General features: G+C 38.3%; 1 protein-coding gene across 2 annotated transcripts in view; it reads left to right on the forward strand.

Moving 5' to 3' along the window:
* The window catches only part of MSH3 (mutS homolog 3), a 169,375-nt gene extending 143,243 nt beyond the window's left edge, over nucleotides 1-26,132 (forward strand). For both annotated transcript variants that reach the window (XM_065919062.1, XM_065919063.1), the window contains exons 21-24: nucleotides 9,298-9,484; nucleotides 13,207-13,336; nucleotides 22,354-22,525; nucleotides 25,405-26,132. In XM_065919062.1, coding sequence (XP_065775134.1) covers nucleotides 9,298-9,484; nucleotides 13,207-13,336; nucleotides 22,354-22,525; nucleotides 25,405-25,501 — 586 coding nt within the window. In that variant the 3' untranslated portion in view covers nucleotides 25,502-26,132. The remainder of the gene's footprint in view (nucleotides 1-9,297; nucleotides 9,485-13,206; nucleotides 13,337-22,353; nucleotides 22,526-25,404) is intronic.
* The last annotated feature ends 359 nt before the right edge of the window (nucleotides 26,133-26,491 follow it).

The raw sequence follows: 26,491 nt of genomic DNA on the forward strand, positions 1-26,491 counted from the left end.
TATCAGAATCAGAGATTCTTGTTAAATATGCTACTTTCTCATAAGACCTGTCACAGATCTATTATATTGGAATCTTTGAGCTGAGACCCTAAACTTAGCATTTTAAAAGCTCATGCTATTTTTGCTGTTCAAATTTGAGAATCTGCTGTATGGCTTGTAATATTACTTTCCTATTCATTGTAACTCTTCTGTTATAAATATATTATTATTCCAAATCACTTCAAATCTTTCTTGTGCTCAAGGGAAAAAATAATAAAATCTGACATATATGCATAACATGTGGCTCCAGACTGTATCTTTAAATTGGTTATTTTTGCATTATTAATTGGATATTTACAACACTAGGTATAAATTCATGTTTTGCATAAGTATTTATTGAGTACCTACTATGTGCTATGCTATAAGAAGAATAAACAAATGCATAAAAAGCTATAAACAAGAGGCTTTGGAATGAATGTTGTAACCTCATATGAACCTTTCTCTGAATAAGAAGCATTTTTTAAAAATAGAATTTTGACAAACATATTCATTTGGCCAAAATTGGTGTATTTATATCAGTGTATTGTGATATATGTATTCATCAGTGAAATATTTCCAGACATTTATTTCCAAGGATCATTAACGTCTTTGCGTGTATCACTGAATTAAGATCTATTTTTTGTTATCCTGATAAATGCAAACTTAAACCTTATTCAGTGCTTTAGACTCAGTAATTAAGTTTTAGAAAAGCAATGAATTATTGTCTAGTTTTAAAATAAAACAATTGGCTTCTCTCAGCATAATTTATGTCTATTTATGTCAGTTAAATGTTGGTAGAAAGGGGTATTTACATCAAGTGGCCCCTGCTTAGTAATTTTCATGCCGCGCTCCCCATGTAAACTCTTTCTTATGGCCCCCAGCTTCAGCAATGCTGTGTAACCAGAATGGCTCCAGTGTGTTTATTTTGAGAGTGAATTTGAAGGTAATAGGTCTTCAGATGCTTAAATTAAATTATCTTAAATGTTTGCTTTTGGCTGTGTGGATGATAACTCGTCTCTTTGATTAATTCAGGACATATTGACTGAGTACCTACTGTGGAGTGTTTATTAAAAAATATATACCCTTGTTGAATAGGAAGAAAACATCTTGAGTCAGTATGTGTTTGTCTGCTGCTGCTGCTGCTAAGTCGCTGCAGTCGTGTCCGACTCCATGCGACCCCAGAGACGGCAGCCCACCAGGCTCCTCCATCCCTGGGATTCTCCAGGCAAGAACACTGGAGTGTTTGTCTAGTTGGTAGTAAATACTAGCACTAAAAACCACATTATATTTTACTAAATGAGTGGGCTGCTGAGAATTTTATTGGCATTAGAAATGTTACCTTATGAGTGACTCTCTGGTTTATTTAGCTCCTATAGCTTTGTCTGCCCAGCAGGAGATATCTCACTTCATCTTTTTGATGGGAAGTGGTTGTATGAATTTAATGCTTCAGAGTCACCTGAGGGTTTGATTTGGTTTAGTTTTAAGTGCAGATTCCAGGAATGTCCCTGAAATGTAGATTCCTTGGAGATTCAAGTGTTACCAGTATGATGAAGGAGATTTTTGGACTCTGTAATTAAGAACCCCTGCTTAGGTCTTCTCCTTCTTTAATTGTGTACCTTTGTTTTTGTTTGTTTGTTTGTTTGTTTTTGTTTTTTACTGAGCTATATGAGCTATTTGTATATTTTGGAAATTAATCCCTTGTCAATCACATCATGTGCAAATATTTTCTTATATTCTGTAGGTTGTCTTTTCATTTTGCTTACAGTTTCCTTTGTTGTGCAAAAGCTTTTAAGTTTTTAGGTCCCATTTGTTTATTTTTGGTTTTATTTTCGTTACTCTAAGACATGTATCTTAAACGATATTGCTGCAGTTTATGTCAAAGAATGTTCTGCCTATGTTTCCCTCTAGGAGTTTTGTAGTATTTGGCTCTGCATTTAGATCTTTAACCATTTTGAGTTTATTTTCATATACGGTACTGGACTTCCTGGTGGCTCAGACAGTAAAGTGTCTGCCTACAATGCGGGAGACCTGGCTTCAATCCCTGGGTCTGGAAGATCCCCTGGAGAAGGAAATGGCAACCCACTCCAGTATTCTTGCCTGAAAAATCCCATAGACAGAGGAGCCTGGTAGGCTACAGTCCTTGGGGTCTCAAAGAGTTGGATATGACTGATATGGTATTAGAAAATGTTCTGATTTCAGTCTTTTCAATTGTTTTAAATATAATGGTCCAATTTCCCCAGCACAACTTATTGAAGAGACTGTCTTTTCTCCATTGTGTATTCTTGCTTCCTTTGTCATAGATTAGTTGACCATAGTAGGTGCATGGGTTTATTTCTGAGCTTCCTACTGTGTTCCATTGATTATGTATCTGTTTTTGGTGCCAGTACCATACTATTTTGATTACTATAGCTTTGTGCTATAATTTAAAGCCAGGTAGCCTGATTCTTCCAGCTCCGTTTTTCTTTCTCAAGATTGCTTTGGCTATTTGGGATCTTTAGTATTTCCATAAAATTAAAAAAAAATTTTTGTTCCAGTTCTGTGAAAAATGCACTTGGTAATTTGATAGGGATTACATTGAATCTATAGACATTTCTCCAAAGAAAACATAGAGATGGCCAATAGGCACATGAAAAAATTCTCGGTCTTGCTAATTATTAGAGAAATACAGATCCAAACTACAATAAGGTATCACCTCACTTCAGTCAGAAGGGCCATCATCAAAAAGTCTACTAATAATAAATGCTGAAGAGAGTGTTGGAAATAAAGGAACCCTACATGGTTGGTGGGAATGTAAATTGGCACTGCCAGTATGGAGAACAATATGGAGATCTTTAAAAAACTAAAAAATAGCATTGCCATATGATCCAACAATCTCCCTCCTGGGTGTATATCTGGACAAAGGTATAATTCAGAAAGATAGATGCACCCCAGTGTTCATAGCAGCACTGTTTACATAGCCAAGATGTGGAAGCAACCTAAATGTCCATTGGCAGATGACTGGATAAAGATGTATGTGCACAATGGAATATTACTCAGCCATAGAAAAGAATGAAATAGCGTCATTTGCAGCAACAGGGATGGACCTAGAGATTATTATGCTCAGTGAAGTAAGCCAGACAGAGAAAGAAGAATATCATATGATATTGTTTATATTGGAGTCTAAAAAAAACCATACAATTGAACTTGTTTACAAAACAGAAACAGACCTGCAGACATAAAAAGCACATTTATGGTTACCAAAAGGGAAAGGAAGAGGGGATAAATTTGGAGGTTGGGATTAACATTTACATACCATTATATATAAAATAGATAACCAACAAGGACCTACTGTATAGTACAGAGAATTCTAAAAAATATTTTGTGATAATCTGTAAGTGAAAAGAATCTGAAAAAGAATACACACAAACACACATATATCTGAATCATTGTGCTCTACACCTGAAACTGTTAGCATTGTGAATCAGCTATTTATTGTTCTTGAGTCACTCATTTGTGTCTGACTCTTTTGTGACCCCATGGACTGTAGTCCGCCAGACTCCTCTGTCCGTGGGATTTCCCAGGCAAGAATACTGGGAAATACTGCCATTTCGCCCTCCAGGGGATCTTCCCAACTCAGGGATTGAACCCCCATCTCCATGTGTCCTGCGCTGCAGGTGGATTCCTTACCACTGAGCCACTTGGGGAAGCCCTCTACACTTACATTTTTTAAAAATAAAATATTCTTTAAAAAAGAACCTCTGCAAGTGACTCAGAAATATATCCAGGTTTCGGAGCTATTATTCAGTCTCAATGCTGGACGTTTTACAGACGGGAAATCAGATTGTGATTTGCTCGAGCTCATACCATTATAACAATGCCTCCTTTGATTGTGTCGGATTCCCCTCTTATTAACTAATACTTATTAATTAATATGGTTAGTTTTTGCCCTCATGACTGATTAATCTTATCCTTCCTTTGATGGCTTTAATTATTTGTGTTTTTTCACAGAAAATAGTTAAGAAACAGTTAACTGTTTTCCTTTGAATTTCTTGGGACCACCCCCCTGAGTAGACTCGTAGATGTCTTGGGAAATGATTTGCCCGGTCAGCACACTGTGAGTTTCTTTGATAGGAAAACACCTGTGCCCTTCTTACGTGGCCTGCGTGTGCTTTGTAGGTGGTTCTAGTGATTGTGGTTTCATGTGAGCCCATAAAAGTCTGGCATTCCTGGGTTGCTGCCTTGATTCTCAGCATGTTTCCATCGACCCAGAAAGATTGCTCTAGTGGTTTTGTGCTTGGTTATATTTGCAGTTCACTGTCATAGTTGTTATAAATTGACTTTAAATACCATAGTGTGATCTGATTGCAGCTGTTAGTAGAAACGGGTAAGCTAGAGAAATAAACCTTTTTCTTTTCTATTGTAATAATCTCATTGGTAGAAGAAAGTTGGTTATTTTTCTTGGTAATTATAATCATTTTGCCTTGTCTTAAAGAAATGATACAGTAGAATGTAAAGTGTTTTAAATGTATCAGTAGAGTACAAAGTATTTTAATGTATTGTGATGTTTTAAATTAACATATGTTTTTCTGATGACACTGTGAAGCTTGTTCATTGCAAATTTAAAATTATAGAAAAGCTCAAAAAGGAAAAAAATTTAGATCACCTATAATTCCATAACCTGAAAGCCATTGTTCTTTAGGTATATGACCTTCCAGGCTTTTAAAAAGTGCACATGTGTAGTGGTAAATTATTTGTGATTTCATTCCATTGCTGGGTTAATGTTTATGTTTACTTAAATGTGATACAAATCTACTACTTCACATTTCTTTATACCTTTAAGTACCATGCTATGTATACACAGTTTTCAATATTTGGTAATCATTTTCAGCCTTTTCTCTTCTTAGACTTTAACTTTTTTTTCCCTTAGACCATCCTTCTTAAAAATTAGAGTCTTTTGCTATTCAGGAGATTATCTTCCTTTTGTAAAATTTATATAATATGCAAAAAAAAAGAGCAAGTAAAGACACCAATACTATACAGAATTCTGCAAAGTTTTTAGCAAAGTGAAGTGAGTAGAACATCTTCAGTTTCAAAAAGAAGGCAAAATGAACGAATATAAAAGCCCTTCTGTGCAAAACAGAGGGCAAATAGAGTGTGTTTTCACTTATCTGAGAAGCTCGGAGAGGTGAATTTGCAGAGACCAGAGCTGAGCGAAGGGGAGATTGGGGAGTTAGTTGTTAATGAGTTATTTTGAGATCATGAAAAAGTTCTGCCGATGGATAATAGTGATGACTGGACAGCATTGTGAATGTGCTCAACACCACTGAATTATACGCCTAAAAATGCCACAGTGGTAAATTTTAGTTTTATGTGTGTGTGTATGCATGCTGTTGTTATTTAGTCGCTAAATTGTGTCCACCTCTTTTGCGACACCATGGACTGTAGCCCATCAGTTGCCTCTGTCCATGGGATTTCTTGGGCAAGGAGTGGGTTGTCGTTTCCTGCTCCAGGGAATCTTCCCAACCCAGGGATTGAACCCGAGTCTGCTGCACTGGCAGGCGAATTCTTTTACGACTGAACTACCTGGAAAGCCATTTATATATATGTAAAATAATATACATTTATATATTATTTTAAAAGCACTTAAAATATGTCAAAAAATCCTGATGCATACAAATAGTCTTTGCCTCTATTTAGCAATTTTGATATTTAAGCTCCAGTTACTTCCTTTCAATATAAAGAATCTTTTTTCCCCCTGTTAATTGCAGTATTTCTCTCATGCTAGCATTTTCCTTCCAGAAGGCCCAGAGATAGTGTTTTGAATGGACAGAGGCCCACCCATTTGCTATAATTTAGAAACGTCTAGAATGTTATTTCAAAATATCAAGACTTCATAAAAACAAACCCTTGTTCATATTTTCATGAAAGTATTCTTGACTTTAGAAACTGATTCAAAAAAGTAGTCTTTTCTCCATTAATGCTTTATTAAGCTTTGTTGACCTATATAAGGGTTATAGACGAGGAGGGGGTAGGGGATTAGAAAGATTAGTGAGCCTCCACTCCTAAAAATATCAGAGTGATTTTTTTTTTCTTAATCACATATCTGTAACCTGTCTACTCAGAGCAAACTAACTCTGAGATGAAACCTAAAGAGTGTATTTTCCATTTTTCACTGCATATGAATACAATTATAGGCATAATGATAACAATGACATATGTTTTTCTGAAATTTCTTAAATCTCTAATATATTTTAACATTTGAAAAAATTCAGAATCATTGTCCCATAGGATGTCTTGTAAATGCTTGTTAGAGTGATAGAAAATTAGAGACTTTTTGTTAAGGATGCTAAACCCTTCCTTGTTTTAAAAACTTATTTTAGGCAGTTTACTGGGATATATACAACAGAGCAGGATAATAAGAAAGTAAAATGGTATTCAAAGATCAAGGAGAAATTAGCATAGAAACATTAGATAAAGTCACAGTTGCTGTTTGCTATTATTTTAAGATGTTATTCAATTGTTTCCTAGTAACCAAGACTAAAAGGAAAATGTGTTTAGTGATAAAATTCTTTGTCCATCAGAACCTTACAAAGTTATTATATTGCTGAAGTTTATGGGAAAAATTAATTTCTTAAGAAGAGGAACCTCTTAAATTTCTTAGGAGAAGCTAACAGAAAATATTTTTATCAATAAACAGTTGCCACAGTGACAAACACATACTTCCCCAATGATCCCAGTGACTGTTTAATTGCCAGCATTTCTTCACTGTCTGCTGAGCAGCGTTGCTACTTTATCATCAGATGCTGTGGAAAAATGGAATTGTGAAAGAAAATGTGTTGGCTGCTAATAATGCAGTGGCCTTCAGACTGTTCTACAGGGTGTTAAGATTCCCACAGAGCCCCCTCTGCGTAGGAAAGTGAGCCTCATGGTGCTGGGTTCTTGGCCACATCAGCGTCCCTTTTATCTCATCTGCAAAGTGAGTTTCTTTATAAAATTTCATGTGAACAAAGGATTTAACAGGTAAAAAAATATTTGAAAACCACTGGTCTTATAGTAGAGTTGAGACCATTGTTTAACAAAAATACATCCAAGATCCACCCAAACCTGGCCCAGCCTCCTTAAGGACAGAAACCCTGTAATGCTGTGAGACATGCTGGTACCATGGGATTTTGTTTCACATGTTTTGATGCCATGTAGGCTTCCCAGGTGGCGCGTTAGTGGTAAAGAATCCACCTGCCAATGCAGGATGCAAGAGACACAGGTTTGATCCCTGAGTCAGGAAGAACCTTTGGAATAGGAAGTGGCAAGCTGCTCCAGTGTTTTTGTCTGGAAAATTCCGTGGACAAAGGAGCCTGGAAGGCTACAGTTCATGGAGTCGCAAAGAGTCGGACACGACTGAGCATGCACACACAGATCAATATATAAAACCACCCACCTATCTGTCTAGAGATTATATTTCATCTAGACTGCTTGGTATGTTTATGGTTTCTGTTTTTACATTCAACTCTTAAATTTGTATAGATTTATTTTAGAATATGATTTGAGTAAGGACACATCTTTGTTGATTTTTTTTCCCTGAAGCAACCAATTAACTACCATCTTTTTCTTTTTTTTTTTTATTGATTGGTCATTCACTCTTCCCTCCTGATTTGAAATCTCACCTTGTAATATCTTTCCCAAGAGCATTCTACAGATCCTGCAGTTCCAGTGAAACTCTTCTGTTTCTGTAGTATTTCTAAGAAGTGCTTTATACATAAACCATTGCATTAAAATATTATCCCATGCTTGCTTGTTATTCTAATTCTTGAATCAAAGACCACCCCCTCCCAGACATTTGCCTTATCAGAGCTGTTTCATTGTCAGCCAAATATATGTTCGTTTCGTTAGTTCACAGTCAGGAAGAAAATAAAATATCGTTAAGTGAGGATCAAACATTAATATTCTGAAGAATTCGGTGTGGTTGCAGAGATAGGAAAGTTTAATCTTCTTGCTTTATGGTAGGGAATTTATTGGTAAAGTGAACTTTGAAATTGAGGTAAATAACAGAATTTGAACTTTGATAAAGTAATCAGAATGCTCTTAAGTTAGCAGCATTTCAGAAATTACGTTTTGTGGTTACTGATTTGAAAATGGATGAAATCAGCAGCACTTTGAGTAAACCCATATCACCTCCATCAGAGATGTAATTAATTATAGTTTCTAAATGCCACTAGAGCAGTTCTCCTAAGGCTCCGCCAGTCTTGCGTCGGGGGGATTACACTCTGTCTCCTGCCCACTGAAGGGCTCCAGTCACAGGTTGATGAAGCCTTGGTTTCACCAAGAGTTCCTCCAGAAATAAGAGATATTATCCTGCTGTGGGTCACATGTGAACTTTTGTAGAAAAGCTGAATTGGTGAAGGTATTTTGCTGAGAAAATATTAACAGTTAACAGCATTTACGAAGCTGGCTAGTGGGTCAGAGTCAATTCTAGGTTTTGCTGCTGACTGAGTTGCCTGGAGTGCATATGCCTAATTTCACCCCCGCCCCCCAGTTTCTTTTGTACATTTTCCGAAATGTGTTCTGTAGACCATTATTGTCAGACCATTATTGTAGACCTTGAAATTCCAGGGGAAGTTTCAAGGGTCCATGGTTAAATGAGTCTGGAATGCTATGTACTAGAGATGCTGTAAGAAATGCATAATGTATAGTAGAATATTAAAGGCTCTAAGAAATCTTACAGGAAAGAACTCTTAAATATTTTGAACCTGTTTCTTGATATCTCTTAAGCACTTCTATTCCATGAAGTCCACTTTAGAAACCTGTATTAGGTGTCTGAGGCTATTAAACTTCTATAATTTTAGTTCAAATAAAAAATAGTTTTATCTTATTTCAGTGTGGTCCTTTAATTTGTAATATCAGTGTGGAATCTTAACGAAACACTGGAAAAAGCCTTTGACTGCACAGTATACTATTACTCTTGGATTTTAAACCCAGCAATACAGACAAATATTGTTTTGCCCTGTAAATACCAAAACTTCGGTTTCAAATGACTAATCAGAAAATGGCCTAGTCAGAGGTTCCCCTGCTTTTCAAGAACTCTGTCCAATACGTTGGATTCTCTCCAGAATGTTTCTATAAAGTGCCGTTTGATGTTAGACACAGTTTACATACAACATTTTTTTGGTTTGTTTAATGTAATTTCAGCTGTTTTTGGCTCAAAGGACATAGACTCATGGAAATCTTTTATAATGATTGTTCAGAAAATAATGTCTGGCATCCTAATAATGAAGGAAAATCAAGATATTGTCGTTTTGTCTACAGGATGGGGGCTGCGGATAACATATATAAAGGACAGAGTACATTTATGGAAGAACTGACTGACACAGCAGAAATAATAAGAAAAGCAACACCACAGTCTCTGGTTATCTTGGATGAATTGGGAAGGGGGACGAGCACCCATGATGGAATCGCCATTGCTTACGCTACACTTGAACATTTCATTAGAGATGTAAGTATCTTGCATACCTTTTTTGTACGCTGATCTGTTTCTAAATATTCAACACTATCTTTGTTATAGTTGATCCTACTCCTGCAATTGATCATTCAGATGCTCTACATGGAACTCAGGTAGATTGCCTCTAAATAATGTTGAGTTCTTTGATATGTCTTCCTTCTTTAGCTGAAGTAGAATAAACCTGGTCAGTAGGAGAAAGGCCTCCTTGGCAATATTTCCACCTGGAAACTGTATCTTACTATCCTTGGCAAACTAAATTAAGATCAAGGGCCATGTACCTGCAACCCAATCCTTGAGAAAAGAACCAGATAAAAGATAGTACCATTTTTGCCTTGTGAAATACTTTTTTTCAGCAATATCCTGGAAGATCTCCATATAAGGCCTTTGAGCTGATCTTCTTGAGTCTATTTTAGTTACTTCTCTCCTTCAGTGTGTGTCCTTTTTTTTTTCCAGAGTTCGTTTCTAAGCATCTCAGTGTACAATTTTACTTATGTCAAACTTTCTATCCCTGTCACTTTCATCAAACTCTCCCCATTACATACTTAGTGATGATATATTTTGTTTTAAGATAAATATTTTCTTTAAAAAAAGAAATTCTGTATTCGCAAAAAGGTGTAACTCAGGAACTTTTCTATAATCATTATAGAAACTATATATCATGGATTCAATAAAGTCCTATATCTGCCTCCAAAACGCATTTTTTAAACATTCAGTTAAGAATACTACTTAGCTGTAAAAAAGAATGAAATTTTGCCATTTTAAGCATCGTAGATGGGGGTTATGCTAAGTGAAATAGGTCAGACAGAGAAGGACAAATGCCAAGGGTATCACTTTTTATGTAGAATCAAAAAATACAGCACACTAGTGAATGTAACAAAAGAGCAGCAGCCTCACAGATACAGAGAACAAACTCTTGGTTACCAGTGGGGAGAGGGAAGGGGGAGAGCCGTTATAAGGGTAGGAAGAAAAAGGGACGTTATGGGGTTATATGAAATCATGTGTGTGAAACTTTTGAAAATTGTAACGCGAATTTTTCATTTAATAAAAAATTATTTCAGATATCCTTTTTTTTGAGCCTTCAGGGGCAAATTATGACAGAGCTGAATTTATCAACTTTGAATTTAATTGTATCTACTCTGTAGCAGTGTATCAGTTACTATGACCACAGAACACATTACCCCTAAACTTAGTGGCTTAAAACAGCAATAGTCATTCACAATCTCTTGGTGTGTCTGGAGGTGAGGAAATCGGGAGTGGCTGGCCTGGGTGGTTTGGCTCCAGGCCTCTGCTGAGGTTGCAGTCAAGCTGTCAGCGAGAGCTGGAGGACCCTCTTACAGTGTGGCTCCGTCCCATGGCCGGCAGGTTGGTGAGGCGATTGGCCAGGGCCCTCAATTCCTTACCCTGCGGGCCTCTCCATGGGCTGCTTGAGCATCCTTACAGAGGGGCGTCTGGCTCCCCCAGAGGGAGGCATTCCAAGAGGCCAAGGTAGAAGCACAAGAGCATTTGGTTTCGCCATCATGCTGTTGAGAACACAGGGCCAGCGCTCTTCAGTGTGGGAAGAGGGTCCTCCAGAGCGTGAACAACAAGAAGTGAAGATCGCTGGGGCCACGTTGGAGTCTGTCTGCCAGAAGCAGTTTGTCAAAATTCCAGAGAGTTATTTAAGAACCTTCAGGAACAAATTATGACAGAATTAAATTTGTCACTTCTGTTTTCATTGCTTCTATAGTAGTTTTTGGATATTATATATGTTGGTGAAGAAAGTGTTAGTTTTAGGTAAAATTTATCTTGGAGGAAAGTCATTGAAGAGGATTCTTCAGGAACAAGAGTTCCTAACCTTTTTATGGATGAAAATCTATATTTTTCATGATGTCTGTTGATTGCTAGAATGGGGAAGAGAGGAGGAGCCGGGGAGGCTCTGTGTTGCTGCTGTAAGCTGAGTGTGGCCTTGATGAAGGCAGCGGTGTAGCCCAAACCCTTGGATCTTCCAGCTAGAAATGTCTGGAAGGGGCAAATGAGGGAAGGGGCTCCAGGGAGCCAGCTGGTCCTAAGATGCTTCAGGACAGATTTTAAGAGCAACTTGTCAAAGAGACCTTGCCTTAATAAGTTTATTTGTACTTGTTTTTAGACAGAAGACTTATGTTCTGACTTTTAATAAGGCGAATGGCAGATGAATCAAAACTGGAGTTCTTCAATTCGATTACCCTTTTCTGCTAATTTTAGACCAAGATTTGATGTTAACTTACCCTAAAACAAGGATTTCTAGAACACATAGAAAGTGTGCTTTAAAACAATGCTAATTAAGTAATCCACAAGTCCATACTGATAGTAACAACACATAAGTAAATTTTAAAATGGTGAGGGTAGGGTGGGAAGAAGGAAAAGCTCTACATTACAAAATGCCAGCTAATAAATAGAGAAGGATGTTTTTTAAATTGACATTTATCAACTATGACAATAATGACAGATTCTGGCAGTGACGATCAATAGATGGTAAGATTGTTGGAGAAAATGATATTCACACAGTTTCAAAGTGTCACCCCACAAGTTATTTATTAATTAAGAAGAAAGGTGTCAGTACAGTGAAGAATGGGCACACACTTAAACCAAATAATCAGATTTAGCACCCCCAATAATAGATAAGATTGACACCATATGCCTCTTAATGTGATATATTGGAAAGATTACGTCACCTACATGTATATGTAATATTCCTGGCATTAAATTTTGATATGAATTTAATCAGGTGAATTCAAATTGAGAGAGATTATGCAAAATAACTATCTTGGATACTTCAAAAATTTTAAAGACATAAAAGTCAAAAAAGAAGTCTGGATAAGTCTTCTAGATTAATGGGAACTAAATAGACATGACCAGGTGTACTACATGTGTCTCGATTTTTTTTTTTTTTTTTTTAATATAAAGAGGTTTCTAGGGACTTCCCTGGTGATCCAGTGGCTGAGACTTCCAATACAGGGGGTCTGGGTTCAATCCATGGTTCGGGAACTAGATCCCACATGCCGCAACTAAGACCCAGCACAGCCAAATAAATAAATATATTTTTTAAAAAAAGAAATTTCTAAAGAACATTATTGGGCAGTAAGAGAAATTCACAGACTACATAATTAGTAAATAGTGATAGTGAAAATTTTAGTTGCTTTAGTTGTGTCTGATTGTTTGTGACCCCACGAACTGTAGCCCACCAGTCTCCTCTGTCCATGGAATTCTTCAGGCAAGAATATTGGAGTGGGTTGCCATACCCTTCTCCAGGGGATATTTCTGACACAGGGATTGAACCTGGGTCTCCTACATTACAGGCAGATTCTTTACCCTTTGAGCCACCAGGGAAGCCCAAATAGTGATACATCAATGTTAAATTTCTTGAGTATAATAACTTTATTCTGGTTATGGAGGAGAATGTTTTTGTTCTCAGAAGATAGAATCTTAAGTATCTTAAGGATAAAGTTTCATGATGTCTGCAGTTCTTAAATGGTTCAGGAAAAAAACTATGTGTGTTCGTGTATGTATGTCTAGAGGAGGGAAGAAGGAAGGGGAAATACAGCAAAATATTAACAAATGGCTGTCTAGATAAAGAATATATGAATGTTCATTGTACTTTTCCTGCAGCTTTTATGAAGGTTTGAAATTTTTTGAAATAAAGTTGGAGAAAATTTTAAAGTTAAAAATAAAATAACCTTCATTATGTCTCACTGCTTTAGGTGAAATCCTTAACCCTGTTTGTTACCCATTATCCACCAGTTTGTGAACTAGAAAAAAGTTACTCACAACAGGTGGGGAATTATCACATGGGATTTTTGGTCAACGAGGATGAAAGCAAACAGGATGCAGGTATGAATTGTTCTTGCAGTAAGTACAAGTATCATTCTGTTTTTGTGATGAGTAACTCACAGTTCATAGGAACATGAAGTTACTGCTTATTAATAATAAAAACTGTGAATGTTGATCGTAATTGACATTTGTCCAACATCATTTTCTCTAAGCTTAAGGTCAAACAGAGTTTGCATTTCTCCTCGCCATCTCTGAGTCCTTCTCCAGCCCTCTTTATCTCATTTTTTTCAAGAAGAAGGTGGCGTGAGGGGGGACAGTTAGATTTTATTCCTAGGTCCATCTCAGGAAAGATGCCTTAACAGTCAAATATATTAGTCATCTTTGAAAAATACTCAATATATTTCCCAAAATATGATTTAACATGAATTACTTACTAAGAGCAATATTCTATACTTGCTGTTCAGTCGCTCAGTTGTGTCTGACTCTTTATGACCCCATGGACTGCAGCACACAAGGCTTCCCCGTCCATCACCATCTCCTGGAGTTTGCTCAAACTCGTGTCCATTGAGTCGACAATGCCATCCAACCGTCTCACCCTCTTTTGCCCCCTTCTCGTCTTGTCCTCAATCTTGCCCAGCATCAGGGTCTTTTCCAGTGAGTGGGCTCTTGGCATCATGTGGCCAAAGTATTGGAGCTTCAGCTTCAGCATCAGTCCTTCCAATGAATATTCAGGATTGGTTTCCTTTACGATTGACTAGTTTGATCTCCTTGCTCTCCAAGGGGCTCTCAGGAGTCTTCTGCAGCACCACAGTTTGAAAGCATCAGTTCTTCAGCACTCAGTCTTCTTTATAGCCCCAGCTCTCACATCCGTGCATAACTACTGGAAAAACCATAGCTGTGACTATACGGACCTTTGTCGGCGAAGTGCTATCCCTAATATTCTATACTGGACATATGTTTTATCTTAATTTGACAAGGAAAGTGAATCTCAGGTAAATTGGGTCCCCCATGTCAGGCACCTGGGTGGGAGCTGAGTTGAACCTAGAATCCATGCCCTCTGCCTGCAGGTTCTTTTCATCTCTGTTAGAACTGCTATGTGAGAGTTACAGTATTTTTTTCTTAGCCTTCCACTTACTACTCATGTCACAGAAATGAAACATTTCTTGAAAAAAGAACATCATTAGCCAATAAAAAAATTCAAGTGCTGTTAGTAATGTAGTAGATTTTAGCATTTTTCCCCATGCTCAGTAGTAATTTTTTTTAAGCCACCAGCCTGTGGGCCAGTGATGGTTTATACAGTTGGTGTGCTACAATGGAAAATCCATTATCCACGATACTTCATAGTCCAGATTTTATTTTGGAAAAGTAATGAGTAAGAATGGACCTGAAAAAGAAATCAGGCAGCTGGCCCAAATAAAACAAAGCAGTGGACCTGAGATAAATATAATGTTAAGCAATCCTTGCCTTTCACCACCATGCAATCTTAAAAACACACCATAAATTCTCTCATGGAAACAGTTTCACATCTATTCATCTACATCCAAAGTGACAGGAGGAGCTTATAAGCTAAAACTCCATGGGATAAACAAAACAGATTTCACCAACAGGGGAGGGTCAGTGGTAAGCGTTTGATGTGAACTGACTGCTAAGCCAGACCCTTACATCTTAAGTGATTTCACTTTTTAGTCTATTGATTTAAATTTTTATTCATGAATAGAATTTTAGGACAACTAAAGGATGCTAAAGACTTGTGCTAACAGCAGTGGTCCCCTCTTCCATTCTTTTCCTCCATGGCCCCTCCTCCCTCCAGTCCCAAGGCAACTGTTTTTGGCTCTTTCATCCCTTTCTTCCCTGGTTCTAAATACTGTGCTTATTTTCCTTTCTCTTGGTTCACCAACCTGACAGTATTACTGACTACTTGTGTTAAATGAGGGTCTTCAGTCCTCCCTTTTCCTTTCCTCCTAGTGTAATAGTTTCACATTTTTCCTATTTCGTTCACATTCGTTGTTTTCACTGTTATTGCCAGTAAGTATTGCTTACTCATGAGGCACATATGGAGACAAGTATGTTTTCTTTCTTTTACAACTTTTTTCTCCAAGGTCATAGTTAATTGATTTTATTCTTTCATTTCATTGTTTTGAGTCTCTTGTTGAATCTATCCTCTCTAGACAGTTTTCACATGAGTTTTTCTTACTGGGGTTGTTCCTCCTAGAGCCCTATGTCCTTCTGCTCATCTGAACTGGTTTCTCCCTAGACCTCAGCTGTTGTCCTGAGACCTGCCTTGCTGTCATTCTGGGATGTCTCTTAACCTGTCTTCTGTTCATTTGCTTGCAAGTAACAGAATGCTTGGACTCACTCTGGCTCAGACAAGGAGGATAAATATAATCTTGTGTTATGGGAACTTCAGGAAGGGTGGGCTTCAGGTTCTCTTCTTTGCAATTCTCCAGGCTTTGTCTTCCTGCTCTGCTAACTTCATCATCACACTAGTAGCAAGATGGTTGCAGTTCTTTTGGGCATCACATCCAGAATTGATAATGTCCAAAGGAAGAAAAAGGACGAGCATTTCCTGTGACTCTCTCTTAGGAGCAGGGGAACTTTTCTTAGATGCCCACTAGCATCTCATCAGTGTCCAGTCTTATTTTCAGAATTGATTCACATGCTCATTCTTTTTTTTTTAATTAAATTTTTTTTGGAATATGGTGGCTCAGTGATAAAGAATCCACCTGCAATGCAGGAGATGCAGGTTCCATCCCTGGGTCTGGAAGATCTCCTGTAGGAGGAAATGGCAACCTACTCCAGAATTCTTGCCTGGAGAAATCCCATGGACATGGGAAGTCCCATGGACAGAGGAACCTGGTGGGCTACAGTCTATGGGGTCAGGAAAGAGCTGGACACAAGGACTTAGTGACTAAACAACCACAGTAGTTGCTTCTACAGTGTTGTGATGGTTTCTGCCGTACAGTGTCCATGCTCATTCTTAAACCACTTTCTAGAAGTGAGAATGGCAAGGACAACTTTGAACAGCCTAGACTAACTGGAATCAACATTTGGAAGTAGACATAAGGACACCATCCCCTGAGTTAAATGGTCAGGGAGTTAGTTCAGTTCAGTTCAGACGCTCAGTTGTGTCCGACCCTTTGCGATCCCATGGACTGCAGCATGCCAGGTCTCCCTGTCCATCACCAACTCCTGCAGTTTACTCAAACTCATGTCTGTTGATTCGGTGATGCCATCCAACCATCTCATCCTCTGTCGTCCCCTTCTCCTCCCGCCTTCAATCTTTCCCAGCATCAGAGTCTTTTCAAATGAGTCAGCTCTTTGCATCAGGTGGCCAAAGTATTGGAGTTTCAGCTTCAGCATCAGTCCTTCCAATGAATATTCAGGACTGATTTCCTTTAGGATGGACTGGTTGGATCTCTTTGCTGTCCAAGGGACTCTTAAGAGTCTTCTCCGAAACCATAGTTCAAAAGCATCAATTCTTTGGTGCTCAGTTTTCTTTATAGTCCAACTCTCACATCCATACATGACCACTGGAAAAACCATAGCTTTGACTAGATGGACCTTTGCTGTTAATGTCTCTGCTTTTTAATATGCTGTCTAGGTTAGTCATAACTTTTTTTCCAAGGAGCAAGTGCATTTTCATTTCATGGCTGCAGTCACCTTCTGCAGTGATTTTGGAGCCCAGAAAATAAAGTCTGTCACTGTTTCCCCATCTATTTGCCATGAAGTGATGGGCCCAGATGCTGTGATCTCAGTTTTGTGAATGTTGAGTTTTAAGCCAACTTTTTCACTCTCCTCTTTCACTTTCATCAAGAGGCTCTTTAGTTCTTCATCGTTCTCTGCCTTAAGTTTGGTGTCATCTGCACATCTGAGGTTATTGATATTTCTCTCAACAATATTGATTCCAGCTTGTGCTTCATCCAGTCCAGCGTTTCTCAGGGAATTAATCCCTTTATAAATCAGGGTTTTCTTAGAAGTGTAATAGATTTTGGAGAAGCTGCTAATAATGTCAATTAAAGGAGATAAAATTTTTAAGACTCTGCATGAATGGAAATGTCTCCATTGTACCTTCACACTGGATTTGTAGTTTAGCTAGGGCTAGAGTTTTAGGTTGAGAGTCATTTTCTCTCAGAAACTTGAAGCATTGCTCCATTGCCTACTCACGTCCAATGTTACCCCTGACTGTATCTAGGCTTCATCTTTTGCCTCTGACCTAATCCCTCTTCTGTCTAAATTAGAGTCGATTGGTCATCAGTAAATTCCCCAAAGGTCTTTTGGGTGACTTTCAAGACTCTATGTTTATCTCTTTCCCTTGGGGTGGTAGATAAATCATTGGACAAGCAGTGACAAGCCTGTGTTTTAGTGTCTTCCAGTCCATAAGATCTTGGACAAGTCACCTAATCTCATCCGTGTCTAATAAATTTTAGGGATCCCTCCTGAAAGTGAACTTCAGAAACTATTTGATCAGCACACATCTGTTTAATAACTGCCTGGAGAAGTTTTGCTTTAAGACAGTTGTGCTAAGTTTCCCTGTAACAAGGAGAAACTTGAGTGATTGCTTTCACTGACTCTAAGCAGTGTCAGATAAGCTTTTCAATAATATCCGTTTAAGAAATGATCATAGCTTATAAGGAGAGTCCTCACCATGAGCTGTTATTTGAGGCCTAAAGACATGGGTTGTGTTTACCATCTGCTCTCTGACCTGGCTCTTTCTGCCTCCACCTTTCCATCTTATACACAGACACACACATATACACGCCCTGTCCTCTCTTTCTCTGTCCCTTCTCCTACTTCTTCCCTCTCCTTCCCATGGAAGAGTGGTGAAAGATAGTCTCGAGGTAGAACCTAACTATAATACAGCTCCTTCAGGTGATTATGGAAGAGTGGTCACATTATTTACCTTGATGCTGCTCTAAGAACTACCATGCTGTGTGCTGAAGTCACTTCAGTCGTGTCTGACTATTTGTGACCCCATGGACTGTAGCCTGCCAGGCTCTTCTGTCCATGGGATTCTCCAGGCAAGAACACTGGAGTGCGTCGCCGTTTCCTCCTCCAGGGGATCTTCCCATCAGGGGTCAAACCTACATCTCTTATGTCTCTTGCATTGGCAGGCAGGTTCTTTACCACTAGGGCCACCAAGAACTTCCATAATCATTGCTAAAGTAGAGACTACATATGATGATAAATTCAGCAGTTGTTTGTCCTGAGATGTGTTAATGAGTCTTTTGGGGCAACAGATATAATTTAGCTATATTTTATATTTAAGAAGCATCTTTAGCTAGCTATATTATATATACTACATATTATACATATTATATGTGTATAAAGCAAAAGAAAAAAGCTGTCAGCAAAGCAGAGTTTAAATGAGGGAAGTTTGTGGCATTTAGAAGGCTTTCAGTTTTTTTTTTTTATAAAAAATTTTTTATTAAAGCACAGCATGCTTAGAGAAAAATATGCTAATAACTACATAGTTGAATAAGCGCAGAGTGATACAGCAACCTCCCAGATCGACAAATGTAATCCTATGTACATTCCAAAAGCCAGCCTGTGCCCCTTCTGAGGCACAAACCCCCTCTTCTTCCCTCAAGTGGATTTTAAAGCCATAGGTTACTTTTGTCTATTTGTGTGTTTTTTTGTTTTCTTTAAATTTGGTTATTTTAATTGGAGTCTAATTACTATACAAGATTGTAGCAGGCTTTCAGTAAAGGATGGATGGATAGATGGGTGGATAATGAATGGACAGATGAACTGACAAATGAATTAATCTCATTTTTAGAAAGGTCATTGTAAGTGGATTATAGAGGTGAGGCTGGAGGTGAAAACATCAGTTAGGACTAATCCAGTTGAAGTGATAAAGTCTGTATTTGTCTTAAAATGAAGAAAGTTCACTTTTTTGCTACCCCACTGCTGTTCACTTCACTTTGGGTCTTGTGAGCAATTGAAGGGTAACAAAAAACTATCCAGGTGAGCAGGCAGTGGTTTCTACATGCTTCCTTCCTAGTCTTTTCCCACCCACTTCGTCACCTGTTCTTTGTGTTCCTTTAGTTTTCTTTGGAGGTAAAGGATATTCTTAGTGCTTTGCAATGTGAGTTTTGGTCTATGTATTCTGAGAGTGTCAGCATTCTTTTCACCTCCCACCTCTAGCACCCACCCCTAGAAAGGTATTATTTGTCTGTTGCTGAATTCTTAGAGGAGATTAAAGAAATTTCCATTATCCTTTTTTCTCTGTTGTGTTCAGCCTTTGGGCTTTTTAGCTTTTAGCTGATAAAAGAGTAAAGCTTACACATTTATCAAATGAAATAATGTTATGAGAAAAGCTCCTGATAAACTTATAATAAGTATACTAGGGTTTCAGAAGTCACTGTGAATCTGGTCGTCTTGGCCATTTTAGCAGTAGAGTGCAATTACGTTGAAGTTTGTAATAAAAGCTGCATAATCCCGAACTGCTTTAGATTTATCGAAGATTATTCTGTATGCAGCTGTTGGGGAGGAAGAATTTGTTCTTGGTTCTTTGGCTGATCTAATAACCACATTAATATAAGGCAGATTAACTGGAGAAAAGCAAATTTAATTATGTACCTACAGGGGCCCCAGAAGAATATGAGGGCCAGTGAGGCAGTTGAGGCTTCTCTACCGTCCTGAGCTAAGGAATGGGATAGGAGACTGGGGCTTCAAAGAGGAGGAGGGTAATTGATGGGAAAATGGGAAAAACAGATATTTGGTAATTAGATTGCTTGTCTTGCCATATGCATAGGTCATTCTGATAAAAGTTCTCTCTGGTAATAATAGTCTGTCTCCGAGCCAGCACCCCTCTACCCATCTAAATTCTTTTAGGCCATTGAAAGGGGAGATAGAAAGATCTTCCTGAGCCTTTTGGACCTTCACTGTTTTCAGCTCAAGAGAGTCTGCATGCCAAAGTGGCACATTCTGTTCTGAATACCTTCACAGTGTTGTCTTTGTATTACTGTACTTCAGTTCAGTTCAGTCGCTCGGTAGTGTCCGACTCTTTGCGACCCCATGAACCACAACACATCAGGCCTCCCTGTCCATCACCAACTCCTGGAGTTTACCCAAACTCATGCCCATTGAGTCAGTGATGCCATCCAACCATCTCATCCTCTGTCGTCACCTTCTCCTACCTTCAATCTTTCCCAGCATCAGGGTCTTTTCCAGTGAGTCAGCTCTTTGCATCAGGTGGCCAGAGTATTGGAGTTTCAGCTTCAATATCAGTCCTTCCAATGAACACTGTACTTCATGATATCCCTATTCTTTAAAAGTTTTAGCTTCAAGCATATGTATTAGGTGGTAGACTGGTGCCCTAGGAAACAGATTCTGAAATTTGAGTGTCAAGCGTTTTATTGAGGAATACTTTCACCGTCAACACCCGAGCAGGACTGAGCTCTCCCGGGCTGCGTTACGGTTGTGAGACTTCAGCCAACCCTGCAGAGAGCCTGGTCAGGGGTTGGTCCTTCAGAGTCACCTCAGCTTGAGGTGAGAGAGTCAGACTTTTATGCCTTTTTTTATCTATTGTTCCATAACAAATTTCCCCCTAAAACCTAGCAGCTTAGCACAGCAGCTGTTCATTGTCTCATAGTTCCTGTGGGTCAGGAGCCCAAGCTGCATACCTCACAGTCTCTCACAGGCTTCATCCAAGTACTGGCCGGGGAGCAGTCACTTCAAGGCTTGACTGGGACAACCCACTTCCCAGCCCTCTCACATGCTGTTGGCATACCTCAGAATATCCACTTCCTAGATCATTCACACAGCTGTTGGTTGGGCTCCAGACCCTCCCTGACTTGTTGACCAGAGCCATCTTTGCGTGTGGACCCCTCCACAGGGCAGCCCACAATATGGCCACTGGCTCCCTTTAGAGCAAACAGAGAAGAAAGTGAGAGTGCCCAAGTCAGGCCACAGTCTCCTGTAATCTAATCTCAAAAGTGACAGACCGTAATTTTTGTCGTATTCTATTCGTTAGAAGCAAGTCCCTTGGTTCAACTCACAGTCAGAGAGGGAGAATCACACAAGGACATGGACGCCAGGAGGCAGGGGATCTTTGGTGGCCATCTTCGAAGCTGCCTACCAACCCCTGAAGCAGCCAGTCCACTGGATACAGGCTGCCCAAGGTGGGAGGTGACCTTGGCTGAAACAGCTTTCTTCAGCTGCGGAAGTTCCCAAAGATAGCACACAGCTGAGGGTTGGTCTGATGGTTGGGGCAGTCTGAATGGGATTTGGATGGTACCAAACAGCATCCATGGGCTTTCCAGGTGGCGCTAGTGGTAAAGAACCTGCTTGCCAATGCAAGAGACCCAGGGTTCGATCCCTGGAGAAAGGCATGGCAACCCACTCCAGTATTCTTGCCTGGAGAAATCCATGGACAGAGGAGCCGGTGGGTTACAGTCCATAGGGCTGCGCAGAGTTGGACACAACTGAAGCAATTTAGCATGCACACTTGTGAACAGTATCAACTTTAATATGTATAGCTCTTTTTTAACTAGGATATTTAATAAGCCAGAATTTCTCTGTCTTGTTATTTAAGCTGTGCAACATGTATTATTTCCTTATCTGTTTTTGTGGCTTTGTTTCTTGCACTCTTGGAAACATCCTTTATATACGTTACTTTACAGAGTATATTACATACAAGACTGGTGAATACATTCTTTCACTAGAAAACATTTTTTAAAAAAACAAACAAACAGTTTTTAAAGGAGAAATTATATTATACCGTGTATCAAAATCACTCTTATTTGGGTATAGAAGTTCATTTAAAAATTTTCAGCAAGCAGCATACAACTAAATATTTCTTAACTTACAATGAATAATTGTTAAGCATTTTAACTGAGCTAAAAGATAGATCCTAAATGCAAAAGCATTTTCAGAACAGTATTTATCCTTTTTTCTAGATATGTATATTGATAAGGTAACAAGAGATTAGGAACAATGGATTTCTTTTTCAGATTACAAATTTTAATTGAATAAAGTTATACAGATTTCTATTTTTGTCTTTAATCTTCTAATTTCTTTCAGTTTTCAAGCGTGGTTTTCTTTATCTCTCTCTTTCTTTTAACTTTTTTTTTTAGGTGAAGAAGACCAGGTCCCTGATTCTGTCACATTTCTCTATCAAATAACCAGAGGAATTGCAGCAAGGAGTTATGGACTCAATGTGGCTAAACTAGCAGATGTTCCTGGAGAAATTTTAAAGAAAGCAGCTAGCAAGTCCAAAGAGCTGGAAGGATTAGTAAATATGAAAAGGTCAGAATGATTGTGCTGCATTTTTGATATATAATGAACTCTTCCAAGTTGTCCCAGAAAGAGGATTGTCCTGTAAATGAACATCAGATCTTCCTTCAAGCACCTCTTCAAATATTCTGAAACATTAAATTATGATAAAATGACAATGGTTCTTCCCAAAGCCCATGTGAATTCATTTAGGCCTCTCTAGTCAGATCTTTATCTGTTAAGTTGTTAAGTTGGTTTTCCAATCATTTTTCTAAAGAATTAACTCCTTAATGTATACCAACACATTAGTTACTTAAAATAGTCATTTATGAAGAATGTTACTAAAAAAAAAAAAAAAAGAATATTACTAATGGAAACCTCAATATATAAATAACATTTAGAGTATTTCTTTTATACTCTTTTGTGCTCATTCAGATATGCAGCAGTTGCATTCAGAAGTGAAGAATTCTGTCAGGACATGAATGAAAATAATAAGACTGGGTTAACCAAAAAGTTCTTTAGGTTTTTACATAACATCTTACAGAAACACCTGAATGAACTTTTTGGTAAAGTCAGTATCACAGAGCTAGGCGATTAGAGTCAGTATCTGTGCATGTCACTTACTTTGTGGATTTATTTGTGACAGATTTTTTATTCTAAACAGACTTCTCCATCACCTAGAATGCTTTATGTGAATGCACTTTTACTGTGGACATCTAGCGAGTGTGTAGTCAGTATATAAACTGATCATCATACAAACCTGAAACATACTTTGGAAGGAAGATATTCCTAGGAAAATATCCTATTAATAAATAATAAATTGCAGCCTTTTGTTTCCCAAATATAAGATTATATTTTAAAACAGCATAAACTCCTCGCCCACCTCTGACCCCACCCTGCTGTGCCTGAAGAGTCCAATTGACCTGGGTCAGGGCATTATTGCTCTGGTCCATGACCATGTGATCTAGAGCAAATAGGCTGTTAGTCAGATAGAACATCCCGGCCGGCCATTATGCTGTAAGAATATTTTTTAGTTCTGGGAATTATTACCAGTTTAAATATTGAAATATTAACACCTGATATTTTAGTTAAAGAGACAGTTGCCAGCTTGCATGCTGATAGTCCTGCAACCAGCTCCTCTTTTCTTTCTTCCTCTGTTTCTGCCTGGCACTCCTAACCTTACCATGGTCACAGGTGGTGGGCCAGGTCCAAAGTGCTGGAATACTTGAGCACTTTGTCGTTTCCTCCGGTGGCATTCTCTTCTGGATCCTTTCCACAGCACCAGATTAGAAACAAGTGATCCAATCAGTGATGGGCTAATTCTAGTTACTTGTTACAAAGTAGATTCACATACAATTTTTCTAGAGGGAAAAGTGATCATCTATGAGATTTTAAAAGTAAGCTTAGCCCTTAGTTCTGCTCAAAGTCCACAGACAACTTTAAATCCTCTCTTGTTGTCTTCTTATTTTTCTTTTATCATAAAGAAACTGGAATTAAACTTTACTACAAAAGATGCAAGATGGCAGTAAGATATGAAAGTTCTTGCAGGGTATAAAGCAAGAGTAGTAAAATTCACAGGTTCTTTATAAGTATTTTAACTCTTCTGAAAGCCAACTACTATATATTAATGCATATATATGGAATTTAGAAAGATGGTACATGCAGGGTCCTACATGCAGGGCAGCAAAGGAGGCACAGATGTAAAGAACAGACTTTTGGACTCAGTGGGAGAAGGCGAGGGTAAGATGATTTGAGAGAACACCATTGAAACATGTACATTACCATATGTAAAATAGAGGACCAGTGCAAATTCAATGCATGAAGCAGGGTACCCAAAACCAGTACTGTGGGACAACTCAGAGGGATAAGGTGGGGAGAGACTGTGGCCGATTCATATTGATATATAGCAAAAACCATCACAATATTGTAAAGTAATTATTCTCCAATTAAAATAAATTAATTAAAAAATAAGAAGGGAAAAAAAATGTTGGCTCATCCAACTAGTATATTATATTTTAAAATCTAGAAAGTTAGCTTAACAAGACAGAATTGTAGGAAGAGGCTGCATTGGCATGGCATCTGATGATTTATCAGGACACACTGTATTTGTTGTTTTTCCTTTTTCACTAAAAGTGGTTATCACATCGATTTCATTGGTCACAGAACCCAAACTGAATCTGGTGCATCCTTGTGAGTTTGTTAGTAGCTAACATTTACTGAGTGCTTGCTGTGGATACCAGCAAGTTTAGGTAGTCAGTCCTTTGCGGCAGCCTAGACACCGTAGCCAGCTACTATTCTTATTGCTTTACATACATTAATTCACTCAACCCTTATAATAACCATGTGAAATAGGTACTGCTCTCATCCTATGTTGTAGTTGGGGAAAATGAGGCCAAGTGAGGTGACCGGGAAACCAGGGTCACCTAGCTAGTTGGTGGTAGAGCCTTGTTTGGAACTCACACATTCCCTCTGCAGACCCTAAATTATTGGATTGGTCAAAAAGTTCGTTCAGGTTTTTCCATAAGATGTTACTATTTAACTGGATTGTGTTTTTACAGAAAGAAAAGTAGGTCTGTGTTATGTTGGCATTTTACTTTTCTAATAGCCTGCATTATTTTATTAAGTCAGTTTCACTTTTCATCCTGTGAGCACACACAGCCTCCAGCTGAGTTAGAAGAGGGAGGAAGCTGTGCCATCCCCTCCCTGGAGCTGATCAGCAACCTTGGTCTCTTGATTAAAGCAGCCGCCCTGAGAACTACTTTCACCAAAAGACTGATGCTCCCCGCCATAGCCTCCTAACCTTACAGCCTGCCTGCTATTCTAATATCACAGACTTTTCATAGTTTTGATAGGATGGACTGGCCCCTAACAATTCCATTTATAAAAGAAATTGTATTTTATTTCCTGTCCAGGAAAAAGCTGAAGTGTTTTGCGAAGCTATGGACGATAGATGATGCAAAAGGCTTGCAAAAGTGGACAGAAGAAGAAATTACAGACGTCTCTTTGTGATGAAAATGAAGGCTATGTTCTGGAACCAAAAAATAGAGAATTAAAAATGCCAACTGTGTGAAAACAACTCTCCAGTAACAGCCCATCTTTGTGTGATGTGAGCGTAAAGCCTGACCGTGGCATATTCCTATCAGAAACAGGGAGGCCTTTTGTGTAGGTCCCTGCTATCCTGATTTTTAAAAGTATAAACACTTTTGAATATTAAGATTCCTATCATGTCATTAGAAAATCTCATGGATGGTAAGATTCAAATAAAATAAAAAGCTTCTAAGTAAAATCGGAAGTAGGCTGTACAGTTCATCAAGTTTTAGAGGCTGATATAAAAAGTAATGCATGATTTTATTTGTTTCAGTTCAGATAATTTGCAGCTGGGTGAAATTTCTGGCAGGAATACACCTTTTATTTGAACTGAAATAATTTTATGATGCCACCAGTTTATTCACTGTGAGCCGAAGAATTTTTGAAAAGAAATAGAATTGTCAGGCTGTTTAGAAACTAGAGCACAGAAAGAACAAGGTCATGAAATCTGAGAAGTTAAATATTGTCATAGTTTTAAGCAATTTGGAGATTGTTGGATGAAATTATTTGTCATTCATTTTAAGTAATAAACATTGATGAGTACTTGCTATAACTTATGATCTTTTTCCTGTTGAATTTGGGGTTTAGTTATGGAACCAAGGTTGCTGCTCTTCCCATGTACACAGAACTGAGCTTTCTCACTTTCGACCTTTCTACTATCTGATACAGCAAATACCTTTTAGCTTTGTTGATTCATAAAAGCACTCCCTCCCTGCAAGGTTAGGGTAACACATGATCATCTATGTCCCTGAGCTTTCTATAGTACTTGAAACCTGGCTTCTCATATGCTTTATGTTTCTTGCACAAAGGTTCTCTATCCTACTTCCCACTCAGTTTTCATTCTTACTCAGTGAAATACCTTCCACACATTTGATGGTCATATTTCTAATTTCTTCTTTAGGTTATTTCATA

Source organism: Muntiacus reevesi, chromosome 1, assembly GCF_963930625.1.
Source record: "Muntiacus reevesi chromosome 1, mMunRee1.1, whole genome shotgun sequence".
Lineage (NCBI taxonomy): Eukaryota > Metazoa > Chordata > Mammalia > Artiodactyla > Cervidae > Muntiacus > Muntiacus reevesi.